Source organism: Branchiostoma lanceolatum, chromosome 15, assembly GCF_035083965.1.
Source record: "Branchiostoma lanceolatum isolate klBraLanc5 chromosome 15, klBraLanc5.hap2, whole genome shotgun sequence".
Classification (NCBI taxonomy): Eukaryota; Metazoa; Chordata; class Leptocardii; order Amphioxiformes; family Branchiostomatidae; genus Branchiostoma; species Branchiostoma lanceolatum.
Genome location: NC_089736.1, coordinates 893,798 through 909,347, shown reverse-complemented (window position 1 = coordinate 909,347; position 15,550 = coordinate 893,798). Strand labels below are relative to the sequence as shown.

The window sequence follows — 15,550 nt, the reverse complement described above, 5'->3', positions numbered from 1 at the left end:
CAAGCCAGGTATACCATTAATTACCTCTAACGCTTCAAAATGGCGCTTTTGAGTTCTAATTTTGACTTCTGTCGCTAAGTACTACTCGTATTCAAACGGCCTCTTTCTAACTATGCTATAGCTGTTCTTCTACTATTACTTTTAAGCACTACTTATATTCAAACGGCCTCTTTCTCTGTCTAACTATGCTGTAGCTTTCCTTCTACTATTACTTTTAAGTACTACTCGTATTCAAATTGCTCCTTTCTCTTTCTATGCTTTATCTGTCCTACAACTATCACTACTAAACTTATAGCAGCTGTGTAACAATAACTTAGGCCACCACCGAACGTCTCTGTTACATGATAATATCTGTCATTTGCAACTGTTTCCATGGGGTAAAATATTACAGCTTTGAACAAAAGCCTGATTCTATACTGTTAAACATTTTGACCAGTTTTTAGAAGGCGATTCCTTAATGATTTTGATGTATCCATCTCATATATGTACTGCAAAAGGGTGAAACATGTTGTCTTGATTGTGCATAGTCTCTATCAAGATGATTGTTTTCACCTCACCGATCGTACGCAGTGGGTCCCAAATTGTTAGGTTTTCCTCCATGTATTTGAGATGAATACATCAGAATCCAGACTGTATCTCTTACACAGTTTCTTACCTCTTTGGAAACCGTGCAACTGTTTTATTATATGTTTCTTCCAGCGAGTCCAGGTCTCAACAGGTAAAGTATTGCACGGACGTTTCGGGCTGTCGTTTTGAGCGCGAGCCCAGTGATAAAGTAGATATTCTCTTTATTTACAGAGTTGACCGAAGAAGACTTCAGTCAAGACTATGCCATCCAAGGTAGGGGTACTTCTCAGACGGGCGCATAAACATGAAAAATTTGTCATAGTGATGATCTCAAACCCTGTGTACTCATGGTAGTAAAAACCGTTACTAAGTAGCATAATTTAAGCCCCTATCTCAGTGGATCTGCGGCACGTTGGCGGCCTCCCTGGGCCCTAAACTGGATTTGTGTAACCCTTGACTTTATAATAGGAATACCATGCAAAATATACAGGTATGAATAAAAAGGCAACACAACGCAAAATTTGAGCGCTTTGTCGAATCGCCCGGTCGCAGTGAGGTCGCCAACGTGCCACGGGTCTAGTGAGATAGGGGCTTAAAGTATGCCACTTAGATAAGGGCTTAACTTACACGTTTCCGTTACTTTACGCTTCTACTGCTATATTACATAGCAATTAATGCTTATCTAATAACGAGAACGGCATAGCCCAACGCTATAGCTCTCATACGTTAAAACTAGTTAGAACTGTTCGTACTGCTTATCATCTCCACTGCTAGATAACAATTAATGCTTGTATAATACACATGATGATATAACAACACCGTAGCTCTTTTATGTGGAAACTAGTTAAATGTTTGCAATTAAATCTAGTAGTAACTTAAAGCTTTATAACGCTTTGACTCACCCTTAACTCTCACTCCAACAGGTGACACAGTCTTCGCCACACCAGGTAGGAAAACGCTTAACTACGCACTCACACTTAGATGTCCCAATTTCTGCTAATTTCTGTCGCTTTTCTGTCTGTCTGTCTGTCTGTGTTTGTGTAACATTTCGAACTGGTATACCCTGTTGGCCACCCGGGGTGGAGGCAGGGTACTTGAGTTCTGTGCTTGGCTTTGCTCTCTGCGCGATTGATAGTTTACAATCGGCACAACAAGGTAAGTCATAGCGTCAAGTGCCGGTTGTGAACAACCAATGGTGCTCCTGCGACTTATGCAAATATGTAGCAACACTAAAAACCAGTAGAACCGCTTTAACGCAAACGTTACTATAGTGTAGACTGCGCCAGCATACAGTTACTTATGATAATACAAACTGCCTTATAACATGCGGTTAGTGAATAATGCGCTGACACGAGCGTTTGTTCCTTGTGTCGTAACACATGGTGGCGTCTTGCGTCTCTGACGGGGGGCGCTACGGTGTGCCACGAAACATGGAACAAACTCTAGTTAATAACACAACACTACCGAAACAAGCAAAGGTATCAGAAACAAATTGTGAAACTTCTCAAGCGCCCTTACGAGAAGAACCCTTATTCTTCCACAGCTTCTATATTATGTATAGTTAGTCCCCCATCTTCCTTCACTTCGCATCATCCTCACGACTAGCACTTCTATTCTAGTCCCCGTCACCCTCATCCTCGCTCTGGAGGACCAGTACGCGATAGAAGGGGACGAGGAGGCCACGTTCATGTGCGCCATCTCGGACCCGGAAGCGGAAGTGACGTGGTACCGCGAGAGCGAGGCCCTGTCTGCGGACGATAAGTACGACATGGTCGCGGAAGGCGCGCGGCGAAAGCTCGTCATCCGGGACATCCACACCAAAGACCAGACTAAGTACAGCTGCGCTTCCAACTCGGACCGCACGGAGGCGAACCTGTTCGTCGAAGGTACAGAACGAGGGTGTTCTGACGCTCCTTGCGCTTTTCAGATGCAGACAGTGCTGTTTTATTCGCTGCAGCATGTTATTCTGCTTTCCTAGATTACACAGAATAGATGTATTGATAACGTGGCCTTTAAGCGGCTTGTATGATAGCCAACGAAAGGGTATGTCACCCCGTAAAGGGCGGTATAACCCCGTCGTCGCGAAAGCACGTCGACTGTTGGTGATGACCGATGATGAAGCGGCTATCATAGGTAATTAGCTAATTAGGCAAACATATCAAGGATTTACTGCTTTGCCTTAAGGCAGCTTTCTTACATCTAGAGCAAGGTATCGTTATCATACAGATTCAGGCGCTTTGCTAAGAGATAGCTATTCCTAGCTTCTCGGCTATGCACCACGTACTTAGAAGTCCTAGGAAGCATTGCTCCAGTGGCTACAGTATTTGAAGACCATCTGATAAAATGGTCTTTTTCCCGGCTTCGGCTGAATTCTGCTGTTTGTTGCGGCTTGTTGACATCACAGGCAGAACAAATGGTCTTGTATGCTTCAAAACAATCAATTTGGCTTTAGTGGCAGGATCTGGCTCTCTTTCCTTAAGCTTGCATGCCTTGTCTTTCTTGCTTAGTTTTAGAAGATATTCTGACATGTACTTGGACACTTTTGTTTCCAGCTCAGTCAATGGCAGAATTCTACGATGGTTCACATACAAACTTTCAGGAAAGTTTGTATGTGAACCATCGATAGGTTAAGTACGTTATCTTTGGGTATGAGTAAATTTCCTTCGTAGCTAAACGTAAGCTGACATTGATATGCAAACAGCGCGAAACGTATTCATTATCTGCTAAAGGTAATGTCCTTCCATTCTTATGTTCCTTAAAGATGTGTCTAGTGTATAAATATCTACTTATCTATCTACCAGCTTTTGTCGACTTCTGTCCTGGCCTGGAAGACCAGTATGCGATAGAGCAAGACGCGCAGGCGCAGTTCTCCTGTAAGATGACGCAACCCGATGCCGAGGCGACCTGGTTTTGGAACGAACAGAAAATAGAGAAATCCGAAAAATATGAAATCCTTGCGGATGGATATGAGCACACCCTTATCATCAAAGATATCAGTCTTAAAGACGAATTGTCCTACTCTTGCGCGTCCAAACATCGCAAAACTACAGCGAAGCTGTTTGTTGAAGGTACCGATTAAAACGACCGAAACGTCTGCCCATATTTGCTGCTAGGCGTTTAGTGTGGCGCGGCGATTTACCTTAGCTTGTAAGGCGCTTCGTGAAGTTAGTATAGAACAATACACGTCCACGTGTGCTGCTAAGCGTTTTGCGCGACATAGCGTTTATTTTTTACGTGTAAAAGTAAAGAAAGCTAGGCGACGCTTAAAATTCTGTAAATTTAGATGTAGAGTAAAACCTGCAGCTCCAGTCATAGGCCTCAGTTGATGAACGACGAAATACCACATACTATATTATATATGCCAACATTCTATACGACCTTAATTGTCTAGTTGGAAAATAGCATCATTGTGCAGATATTACGAAGCATGCATGTATCCATGTTTTGCTCACGGTGTACTTAACTTAAGTCCTTTTGTTAACGAAGTGAATAATTCATAAATCTCTACCTGTAGCGCTAGTCGACTTCTGTCCCGGCCTGGAAGACCAGTATGCGATAGAGCAAGACGCGCAGGCGCAGTTCTCCTGTCAGATGACGCAACCCGATGCCGAGGCGACCTGGTTTCGGAAAGACCAGAAATTAGAGAATTCAGAAAAATATGAGATTCTCGTCGATGGCTATGACCACACTTTGATCATCAAAGATATCACACTCAAAGACGAATTGTCCTACTCTTGCGCGTCCAAACATCGCAAAACTACAGCGAAGCTGTTCGTCGAAGGTACCGACAAAAACGACCGACGAAACGTCTATGTCTGCTGCTAGGCGTTTAGTGTGGCGCGACGATTTACCTTAGCTTGTAAGATTTGAAGGCGCTTCGTGAAATTAGTATAGAACAATACACGTCCTCGTGTGCTGCTAAGCGTTTTGCGCGACATAGAGTTTTTACGTGTAGAAGTAAAGGAAGCTAGACGGCGCTTAAGTCAGTGCATTTAGATTTACAGTCAAGCCCGGCCATTTCCATTCTTAGGCCTCAGTAAAACAGATTTGAACGATGAAATACGACATACTATATTACATTCGCCAACATTGGCCCGACTTAAAGTTGTCTAGTTAGAGAGTAGCATCATTATGCAGATATTACGAAACTTGCATGTATCCATGCTTCGCTCACGGTGTACTTGAGTCCCTTTGTTACTGAAGTGTCTAATTCCTGAATATTTATTTGTAGCGCTTATCGACTTCTGTCCTGGCCTGGAGGACCAGTTTGCGATCGAGTTTGACGCGCAGGCGCAGTTCTTCTGTAAAATGACGAAGCCCGATGCCGAAGCGACCTGGTACAGGGAGGAAGAGAAGTTAGAGAACTCTGAGAAATACCAGATCGTTGTAAATGGGTATGACCATTATCTTACCATCAAAGATATCCGGCAGGAAGACGACATGTCCTACTCTTGTGCGTCCAAACATCGCAAGACCACAGCAAAACTGATCGTCGGAGGTACAAAATTACAGCTAGAATTGCCACGTTTACTATTAATGTCTTAATGCAATGCAAACTTTTAAAAAGTCATAAGAAAAGTATAACTTCGTAAGGGAATACTTCAGAAGCTCAAAATACAATCTGTATTCCACTGTGAAAATGTTCAAACTTAGCTAGCTTGAAAATGCTGTCTGTATACAAATAGGCGTAACTTCTTGTTCATTCTTTGCTGAGGGCGATCTTCGTTTATCGTAAGAATGTCCACGAAACTAAATCCTAAATCTTTACCCTTAGAACTAGTCGACTTCAGTCCTGGCCTGGAAGACCAGTATGCGTTAGAAAACGACGCGCAGGCGCAGTTCTCCTGTAAGATGACGCAGCCGGATGCCGAAGCAACCTGGTACAAAGCTGACGAGAAGATTGAAAACTCCGAAAAATACGAAATCCTTGCGGATGGTTATGACCACACTCTTATTATCAAAGATATCCAGCTCAAAGACGAAACGTCCTACTCTTGCGAGTCCAGGCATCGCAAAACTACAGCCAAGCTGTTCGTCGAAGGTACCGACAAAACGGCCTGAATGTCTGTCCATGTTCGCTGCTAGGCATTGAGCGTGACGCTGCGTTTTCTTGTAAATCATTTGTTAAGTTCTTGGCGCTTCCTGACGTAAGTTAAGTCTAGATCATATGTGCTGTTAGGCGTTTTGCGCGAGACAGCGTATTAATTACCTTAGCCTGTAAAATTTGAAGGCAATTTGAGTTCAGCCCGATGTCTGTCCGTATCATTGCCGCTAGGCGTTTTGCCCGACACAGAATTACATTGTAGGCTTGTAGCTTGAAATGTTAAAGATGACTACGCGAAGAAAGTAAATCACTGTGAAGCTACTGCGCGATATACTCATGCTTTGCTGATGATGCGCTGCGTGTATATTCCTTCAGTTACAGTTGTTTCATCTGTACATTTCCACTTCTAGCTTTACTCGACTTCCGTCCTGGATTGGAAGACCGGTATGCGATAGAGCATGACGCGCAGGCGCAGTTTACGTGTCAAATGACGCAGTCCAATGCCGAGGCGACCTGGTACAAGGACGACGAGAAATTAGAGGGCTCCGAAAAATACCAAATCATTATGGACGGCTATGAACACGCTCTGATCATCAAAGATATCCGGCTAGAAGACGAAACGTCCTACTCGTGCGAGTGCAAACACCGTAAAACTACAGCGAAGCTATTCGTCGAAGGTACCCACAAAAAATACCCGAAATGTCAACATATTTGCGTTTTATAAATTGTAACTTGTTCATTCTCTGTTGAAGGCAAACTTCGTTTATCGTTAGAATATCGAAACTAAATACCTAATCTTTATCCTTAGAACTAGTCGACTTCTGTCCCGGCTTGGAAGACCAGCATGCACTTGAGTGCGACGCGCAGGCGCAGTTCTCCTGTAAGATGACGAAGCCCGATGCCGAAGCCACCTGGTGCAAAGCGGATGAGAAGATTGAAAACTCACACAAATATGAAATTATTGTGGATGGTTATGACCACACCCTTATCATCAAAGATATCCAGCTCAAAGACGAAACGTCCTACTCTTGCGCGTCCCGGCATCGCAAAACTACAGCGAAGCTGTTCGTCGAAGGTACCAACAGCGTGACCAGAAAGTCTGTCCGTGTGCTGCTAGGCGTTTAGCGCGACGCTGCGTTCTCTCTTAAGCTGTAAATTTTGTTGGCGCTTCGTGATGTACGTTAGTCTCGAACATTATCCATGTGCGCTGTTCTGTGATGCGATTATCGCGGCGCTGCGTTTTACCTTAGCTTGTAAAATTCGAAGAAGCTTGGTGTCGTAAGTTACAATGCAGTTACAATGTCTGTCCATATGCGCTACTAGGCGTTTTGCGCGACACAGCCTTAAATACAGTGCAACTTGTAAGAGGCATCAACGCGACGGAAGTAAGTCTTGATATGTGCAGAAAAGATATACAGAAGTGTGTCTGTTTCCTCAGCAGCTTTTTGTTTGGCCCACATGCCCTTCCATTCCAGCGTTTGATAAGCAAATTCCATCAGCCGATGCACAATTTTCCTTCGTAAATTGTTCGAAATAATCTCCATCTGTCACACTTTTCTTCTTCAGACTGACGTGAATATTACACATTCGTCGTTAACTCAAACCTTGCAAAGAAATATTACCCTTGCTGAGGAAAACAGGTTAGTGAGCGTAGCTAGGGGGGGTACACTTTCGCTATGCAGACACTGCGCGATGTGTCCATGTTTTGTTGAAGGTGCGCTGCGTGTATGAACCATTTGTTACACAGTTGTCTCATCTGTAAACTTCTGTTTCTAGCGTTACTCGACATCCGCCATCTGGAAGACCAGTACGCGGTAGAGAATGACATGCAGGCGCAGTTCATGTGCCAATTGACGCAGCCTGATGTGCCGGCGACCTGGTACAAGAACGACGAGATACTAGAGAACTCCGATAAATACAAAATTGTCGTGGTCGGATTTGTTCACTCTCTGAGCATCAGACCTGTCGAGATGGAAGACGCCGCGTCCTACTCTTGCGCGTCCAAACATCGCAAAACTACGGCGCAGCTCTACGTCGAAGGTACCGACAGATCGTCCAGTCTGTTTGCCCATATTTGCTGCTAGGCGTGTAGTGCGAGGCAGGGTTTTCCTTAGCTGTTAAGATACGAACGCGCTTCGTGACGTAAGCTAGTCTATAAGATATCTGTTCATATATGCTACTAGTGCTTAAGTGCGAAACAGTAATATGTAATCCTGCAACACAATATAACCATCTTTTACTGACGCCTAGAAGAAAAAAATTGACATGCCTCAGAAACATATAATTCACCAACATTTCGTTGTGTTGGTGTTAAACTTAGCTACTGCGAGTAAACTATGCATATGCATGTACTGCGCGGAATATCCATGCTTTACCGAGGATGCACATTGTGTACGATCCACAAAATTGTCTCATCTGTACATGTCTGTTTCTAGCTTTACTAGACTTCTGTCCCGGCCTGCAAGACCAGTATGCGATAGAGTATGACGCGCAGGCGCAGTTCTCGTGCAAAATGAACAAGCCCGATGTTGAGGTGACCTGGTATAAGAACCAAGAGAAGTTAGAGAACTCCAAAAAATATGAGATCATTATGGACGGCCATGATCACACCCTGATCATCAAAGATATCCGTCATGATGACGACACGACCTACTCTTGTGCGTCCAAACATCGCAAGACCACAGCGAAACTGATCGTCGGAGGTACAGAAAAGCACGACTGTCGTTTCTGTCCATTCTCTACTTTTCTGCTCGAAAAACTGCAACATTTTAATTTTAAAATGTAAAATTTAGCTATGTAAGGATGTACTATCGAGTCTTTGAAAACTATCATCTGTCACTATCCCATTGAACACCTTAACCAGTATGCAAATAGACGTAACTTGCCCATAGTTTATTAAAGGCAAACATCGTTTATAGGAAGAATTCATACCAACCTAACCCTTAATGTTTACTCTTAGAACTAGTCGACTTCTGTCCCGGCCTGGAGGACCAGTATGCACTCGAGCATGACGCGCAGGCGCAGTTCTCGTGTAAAATGTCGGAGTCCGAAGCGAAAGCGACCTGGTACAGGGACGGCGACACAAGGATAAAGCCGTCAGAAAAGTACCACGTTCTCGTGGACGGATATGACCACAGTCTCGTCATCAAAGATATCCGGCTGGACGACCAGACGTCCTACTCTTGCGAGTCGAAACACCGCAAAACTACAGCGCAGCTGTTCGTGGAAGGTACCGACAAAACGACCGACGAAGTGTCTGCTCATGTGCTGCTAGGCGTTTAGTGTGGCGCTGCGTTTTTTCTTAGATTGTGAAGTTTAAAGGCGCTTCGTGACGTGCGTTAGTCTAGAACAATGTATATACAGATAACAACAAAATTATTCATGCCTCTTGTAATTGTAATAGGCTTGGCAAGGGTATGAATAATTTTCTTGTTAGGTGTATGTGCTGCTAGGCGTGTAGCGCGACACTGCGTTTACCATAGCTTAAAATGTTTAAGGCGCTTCTTGAAGTTAGAAAGTGTTCACAGCAGTATGGAATAGAAACAGATATAGCTGTGCGTAGTTAAGCCCGGCTTGTGGTGTCATTTTGCCGACGTGTTCTTCCACCTCATATTTGGTATCAGTTCTTTATCATTCCTCTGATAAATTGGCTACAACATACAACATCGCTGCCAATCCCTCGTTAGCTGAATCCCATGGTAGCTCGCCTTGGAGCAGGTAAAGCAAATTCGCCAACATCCCACTGGACTGATTCCAAACTTTACTAAGTGGAAGTTCACTATCAATATGCATATACAGCGCGACATGTCCATGCTTTGCTGACCATGCATTGCGTTCATGATCACAGCAGAAATGTTTCATGATCAAATCTCTACTTATAGCTTTACACGACTTCTGTCCTGGCCTGGAAGACCAGTATGCGATAGAGTACGACGCGCAGGCGCAGTTCTCCTGTAAGATGACGTATCCCGATGCTGAGGTGACGTGGTACAAAGATGACCAGAAGTTAGAGAACTCCGAAAAATACGAAATCCTTCTAGACGGGCATAACCACTATCTAATCATCAAGGATGTCCGGATGGACGACCACACGACGTACTCATGCGAGTCCAAACATCGCAAAACCACAGCTAAGCTGTTCGTCGAAGGTACCGACAAAACGACCGAAACGTCTGTCTGGGTTTGCTGCTGGGTGTTTTGCGCGTAGCCTGTAAAACGTTAAGGCGCTTCGCGACTTAGGTTATTCTACAGCAAGGTACATTTATCTGCTGCTAAGCGTTTAGTGTTTAGTGCGATACTTGCAATGTAGCTTTTAAAGTTTAAAGGCGCTTTGTGACTTAAGTTGGTCTAAAACGAGGTATATGTATCTGCTGCCAGGCGTTTAGTGTTTAGTGCGATTCTGTGTTTCTCTTGCGATGTAGCTTATAAAGTTTGAAGGCGCTTTGCGACTTAAGTTGGTCTACAGTGAGGTCCATCTATCTGCTGCTAGGCGTTTATTGCGATTATATATTTTCCCTTTAAATGTGGCTTGTAAACTTTGAAGGCACTTTGCGACGTAGATTTACCATCGAACATAGGCATAACCTAGGGCTAGAATATTCGGAAACAAGTATCCCCAAATTCGAAAAAAAAATAGATTCGCCAATACTCAGCTGAACTGGTGTTGCACTTGTGCTAGTAGGGCCACCGTGCAAATACTGCGCAACATATCTTGCTAAGCGCTTCTTTGTTAACGACATCTTCCTAACAGAACTGTTTTGTCCATACCTTTTTACCTGTAGAATTAATAGACTTCTGTCCTGGCCTGGAAGACCAGTATGCGATAGAGTATGACGCGCAGGCGCAGTTCTCCTGTAAGACGACAAAACCCAATGCTGAGACGACCTGGTACAAGGGCGACCAGAAGTTAGAGAACTCAGACAAATATGAAATCCTCGTGGACGGATATGATCACACGCTAATCATCAAAGACATCCGCATGGATGACGACACTGTGTACTCATGCGAGTCCAAACATCGAAAAACGTCAGCTTTGCTGTTCGTGGAAGGTACCGACAAAACTACCAGAATGTCTGTCCTTGCTTCCCGTTCGGCGTTTAGTGTGTTTTCTCTCATTTTGTAAAATTTGATGCGCTTTGCGACGTAAGATGATGTAGTCATAAAGTAAGTGTACAGAAGTGTAGCTGGCGAGATTGTACCAGAAAAGAGTAAACGTTGTGTAACATATTCGTGCTTTGCTGAAGGAAAACTTTCTTTATTCTCCTTTTCTCACTCGGACTGTTTATCTGTAAATCTTTGCCTGTAGCGCTAGTCGACTTCTGCCCCGGCCTGGAAGACCAGTATGCGATCGAGTATGACGATCAGGCGCAGTTCTCGTGCAAAATGACGCAACCCGACGCAGAGGCGACCTGGTGCAGAGATGATGTGAAGATAGAAAACTCTGAAAAATATGAAATTCTTGTCGACGGATATGATCACACTCTTGTCATCAAAGATATCCGGCTTGAAGACGAAACTTCCTACTCTTGCGCGTCCAAACATCGCAAAACTACAGCGAAGATGTTTGTGGAAGGTACCAAAATAACAGTAGACTGTCTATGTATATTTGCTGCTAGGCGTTTAGCGTTTAGCGCGACACAGCGTTTCCCACAGCTTTTGAAATATGAACGCGCTTTGTGAAGTAAGTTAGTGTATAGAAGTATATGTTCTTATGGGCTGCAAGGAGTTTTGCGCGATACTTTGGATACTTAATGCTGCGATGCTTTATACGCGATACTACACATACAGCCATGTATATCCAATTAGAACAGTTACATGTAGACTGCTTAGGCTGATGCGATTCGCCAGCATTCCACTGGACTGATGTGATATTCGATCCAGCCGGAGTGCGTTACCGTCATACAGATATTGCGTAAACCTGTCCTTGCTTCGCTTAGTGCGTACTTATACTAAATTTCTTAAATCCACTAATCGAAGATTCCTTGTTTATAGCCTTAGTCGACTTCTGTCCTGGCCTGGAAGACCAGTATGCCATTGAAAAAGACGCGCAGGCGCAGTTCTCCTGCAAAATGACGCAGTCCGATGCCAAGGCGACCTGGTTCAAGGATGACGAGAAGATAGAAGACTCTGAAAAATATGAAATCATTGTGGACGGCTATGATCACTCTCTGACCATCAAGGATATCCAGCTAAAGGACGAAACGTCTTATTCTTGCGTGTCCAAACATCGCACAACTACAGCGAAGCTGTTCGTCGAAGGTACCGATAAAGGACCTGAATGTTCGCTTCTAGGCGCAACTTAAGAATTGAGGGCATCGGCTTAATTCTAAATTTATCACTTTTATTGATTCAGGCGTTTTGACAAAATTTATGTCAGACGGAATGGCTTCCTTTTCTCTGAATTGATTTCACAACTGAGCGAGCTAATTGTAAGCGACATATTTTGGCATTTTGTAAATGACAGTCTAGCTTTTATGGTGTCATCTTGTCTCCTTGGATGTTTTTCAATTCTTCAAACTATGTCCTATTTCATCCCTTTCTCTAGCCCTTGTCGATCTAAGTCAGGGTCTAACCGACCAGTACGCGGTAGAGGGCGACGCGTCCGCGGTGTTCGCGTGTGAAATGTCCACATCAGCGGCAGACAGCGCGGCCACCTGGTACAGGGAGGAGGACGTGTTGGAACCGTCAGACAAATACGAGATACGCGCTGATGGCAACATCCATAGACTGGTGATAAAAGACGTCAAGACGGTCGATGAGACGCACTATTCATGTGCATCTAAGCACCGAAAAACAACTGCCAACCTTTATGTGGAAGGTATATGTAATAAGCGTTTCAGACCAATGTGCCGCGCTTATGTCCTTCTTGTGTGTGCTTCTCCTACAATTTGGCCCATTCTAGTCATCTAGAGCAGCAAAGTGGCAAATACGCGTCTTAGCAAAGTGGCAAAAAGCGTTTAAGTAATGTGGCAAATATATCTCTTAGCAATGTGGCAAACATGCGTCTTAGCAAAGTGGCAAATATGCGTCTTTCTGTATAGCTCGTAATCTGCTTTCCACATCTTCCACGCCACTGGCGATTCAGCGCGTTACTGCAGGCGACATATCTAGGCTTTGCTGAAGGCGAACGTATTTTATAAGTTAGGTTCTTCCAGACGTGTCTAACATCTAGACTCTCACTTCCAGCCCTCCTTGACTTCTGTCCTGGCCTGGAAGACCAGTATGCGATAGAGTATGACGCGCAGGCGCAGTTCTCCTGTAAGATGACGCTGCCCAATGCGGAGGCGACCTGGTACAAGGACGAGGAGAAGATAGAATACTCCGAGAAATATGAAATCCTTGTAGACGGACAAGTCCACTCCCTAACCATCAAAGATATCCGGCTTGATGACGACATGTCCTACTCTTGCGCGTCCAAGCATCGCAAAACTACAGCGAAGCTGTTCGTCGAAGGTACCGAGAAGGAAAACCGAGCAGAATGTCTGTCCATGCTTGCGACTAGGCGCTTGATGTGACTCTGCGTTTCGCGCGATACGTCCAAGTTTTGCTCTCCTTTGTGTGTGGATGACGTGTCCTTAGGCTCTGTTAAGACTGAGGGCACATCATTCCAGGGGGGACCAAAACTCCGAATGTATTCTTGCGCCGTTAACTGCGGGCTTAACGATGCTGTCATCATGACGAAAGCGTTTCATAGAATTTGCCAGTTTTGGCTGAACTTTGTGATCAAAATTCCACTTGACAATGTTTTTGGTCAAAGTACGTCGATTCATTTTGAAATATGTCAAATTGTGTTCTATGTCAAAAGGTAAAAGAAAAATGATCACAGTTCAGCCAAAATTGGCAATATTCTCAATATGTCGATTCTTTGAAAGCTGCGATACTTCACAGACCATCTGCAGAAGGATGTAAAGAATAACTTTTAGACGGTCTAGGTGTGGACGAGGCTTTTTAGAATGCTTACGACTTTGACTAAGCAAGACGATAAATTATTGCGCTCTTTGACGATTCCAGTGACCGCAATGGTATTTTATGTCACCAAAAGTAAGTACAAGCAGTGCGGGCACAGTAGGCATATCTAGCTATATGTTAACGTCTGTGTCCCCGGTTTCAGCTCTGGCTGACTTCAGACAGGGTCTAGAAGACCAGCACGCGGTCGAAGGCGACGAAAAGGCGCAGTTTTCGTGCGAAATGAGCGTGTTTGACTCTCCGGCGGTCTGGTACCGGGAGGAGACTAAGCTGGAGGCGTCCAGTAAGTACCAGCTGGAGCAGGACGGGAACTTCCACTACCTCACCATCCGGGACGTGGTGAAGGAAGACCAGACTAACTACTCCTGCGAGTCCAAACACAGAAAATCCACCGCGAATCTCTTCGTCGAAGGTATCAGTGCAGATCGCTATAGTTTGCCGCTTCGCCCTTCCTTTGGGTGACGTTTCCACCCTGCTTGAGGCGTAGATGTGCTGCGTGCGAGTTCCTGCTGGCGTAGCTTGATATCTTCTCGTAACCACAGATTCTGAAGATTACGATTCAATTTTATCAGTGAATCATACCTAAGAACGTTTTGATAAATTTGCTACTTTTAATTTAGAGAGTAATGCTTAGTACGTTTGAGTAAGTTAATACGCAGTATGATACTTCTAGCAGTCAAATTTGGATTGCGCGTAAACAAGTTCTATACTTAAGGCTTTGCTGCTCGTATTCATCATGGTAGGTGCGCTTGAACAATTCCTCAGTTTAGCGAGCTTCTGTTTCTACTTCACTCTTCCCTTTCTGACCACTCTGGTGTCACTTCCAGCGCTGATCTCCTTCGAGCAGGGTCTCGAGGATCAGTACGCGATTGAGGGCGACGCGAAGTCCACGTTCACGTGCGAAATGTCTCAGCCCGGCGAGTCGGCCACGTGGTATAGGAAGGATGATGAGGAGCTGCAGGAAAACGACAAGTACAAGATGTCTGCCGTCGGGAACCTTCACACCCTGGTTATCCAAGATATACTCTTAGACGATCAGACGATGTACACGTGCGCCTCCAGGCACCGAAAAACGTCCGCCAAATTATACGTCGAAGGTATATTCTGTGGCCAAACCTGCATGCTGCGTTCAAATTGTCTAGACATTGTTAGAAGAGCACAACAAACAATAGAAAATCAGTCCGAAACTGGTACTTACGCCGAGCGCTTTATATACTGAAATTCTGGCAATAGGATAATGCTAAAGCATGCCTCGGAAGTTCCCACACCTTGTCATTATTTCCCTAAACTGCGAACGAGCTTCTGTAAGGACCACATTGCTTTGGAAACTTTATTGGATTCCCGAACAGTTTTGTTCCTGTATATTCTTTATAAAGACAAACGCATTGAAGGAAGATGTGTCCATTTCAGGTGTTATCGACTTTGAGCCTGGTCTAGAAGACCAGTACGCCGTCGAGTTTGACAAGCAGGCTAAGTTCTCGTGTAAGATGACTACGACCCCCGCCGAGGCAACGTGGTACCGTGGAGAGGATGTGATAGAAGTGCTATATCCCTCAGACAAATTCGAAATTATCAATGATGGCTACGAACACCATCTCATCATCAAAGATATCAAGCTCACAGACCAGACGGTGTATACGTGCGCGTCTAAACATCGCAAAACATCTGCCAATCTCTTCGTTGAAGGTACCTTCGTAGTCTACAAGTGCGATGCTGCGCTTAAGGTGTTATTTGTGGCAGCGTGCTTTTGCTTAAGGTTTATAGTCCTTTTCCTCTGCTCTTGGATTATATTTCTACCTCTAGGCGACGCATAGAGCCGGTCCAGTTCAAGTGCAAAGGAAAGGGACTTACAAACAATGTGCGAGCGTTGTTGGTACTTGTACGCTACCTTTGCATCTGCGAAGAATACTGTGCCTCTCGCTGCGATTGCTTTATCTGCGTTGTCCAATAGCAGGACTAGATACAGTTGCGTCA

General features: G+C 44.6%; 2 protein-coding genes across 2 annotated transcripts in view; both read left to right on the top strand.

The window, feature by feature from the left end:
- LOC136420989 (titin-like) overlaps nt 1-15,550 on the top strand; it is a 158,647-nt gene that overhangs the window by 74,773 nt on the left and 68,324 nt on the right. Inside the window, exons 30-31 of the mRNA XM_066408131.1 lie at nt 799-840; nt 1,491-1,514. Coding sequence (XP_066264228.1) covers nt 799-840; nt 1,491-1,514 — 66 coding nt within the window. The remainder of the gene's footprint in view (nt 1-798; nt 841-1,490; nt 1,515-15,550) is intronic.
- Nucleotides 1,892-15,456, top strand: LOC136420956 (obscurin-like). Its single transcript, XM_066408097.1, has 20 exons — nt 1,892-1,896; nt 2,173-2,453; nt 3,369-3,635; nt 4,082-4,348; nt 4,799-5,065; nt 5,342-5,608; nt 6,022-6,288; nt 6,420-6,686; nt 7,388-7,651; nt 8,047-8,313; nt 8,571-8,885; nt 9,493-9,759; nt 10,393-10,659; nt 10,917-11,183; nt 11,603-11,869; nt 12,156-12,428; nt 12,797-13,063; nt 13,722-13,988; nt 14,404-14,673; nt 14,987-15,456. Exons 1-20 carry the CDS (start codon nt 1,892-1,894, stop codon nt 15,388-15,390), a joined length of 5,283 nt encoding a protein of 1,760 aa, XP_066264194.1. The 3' UTR covers nt 15,391-15,456.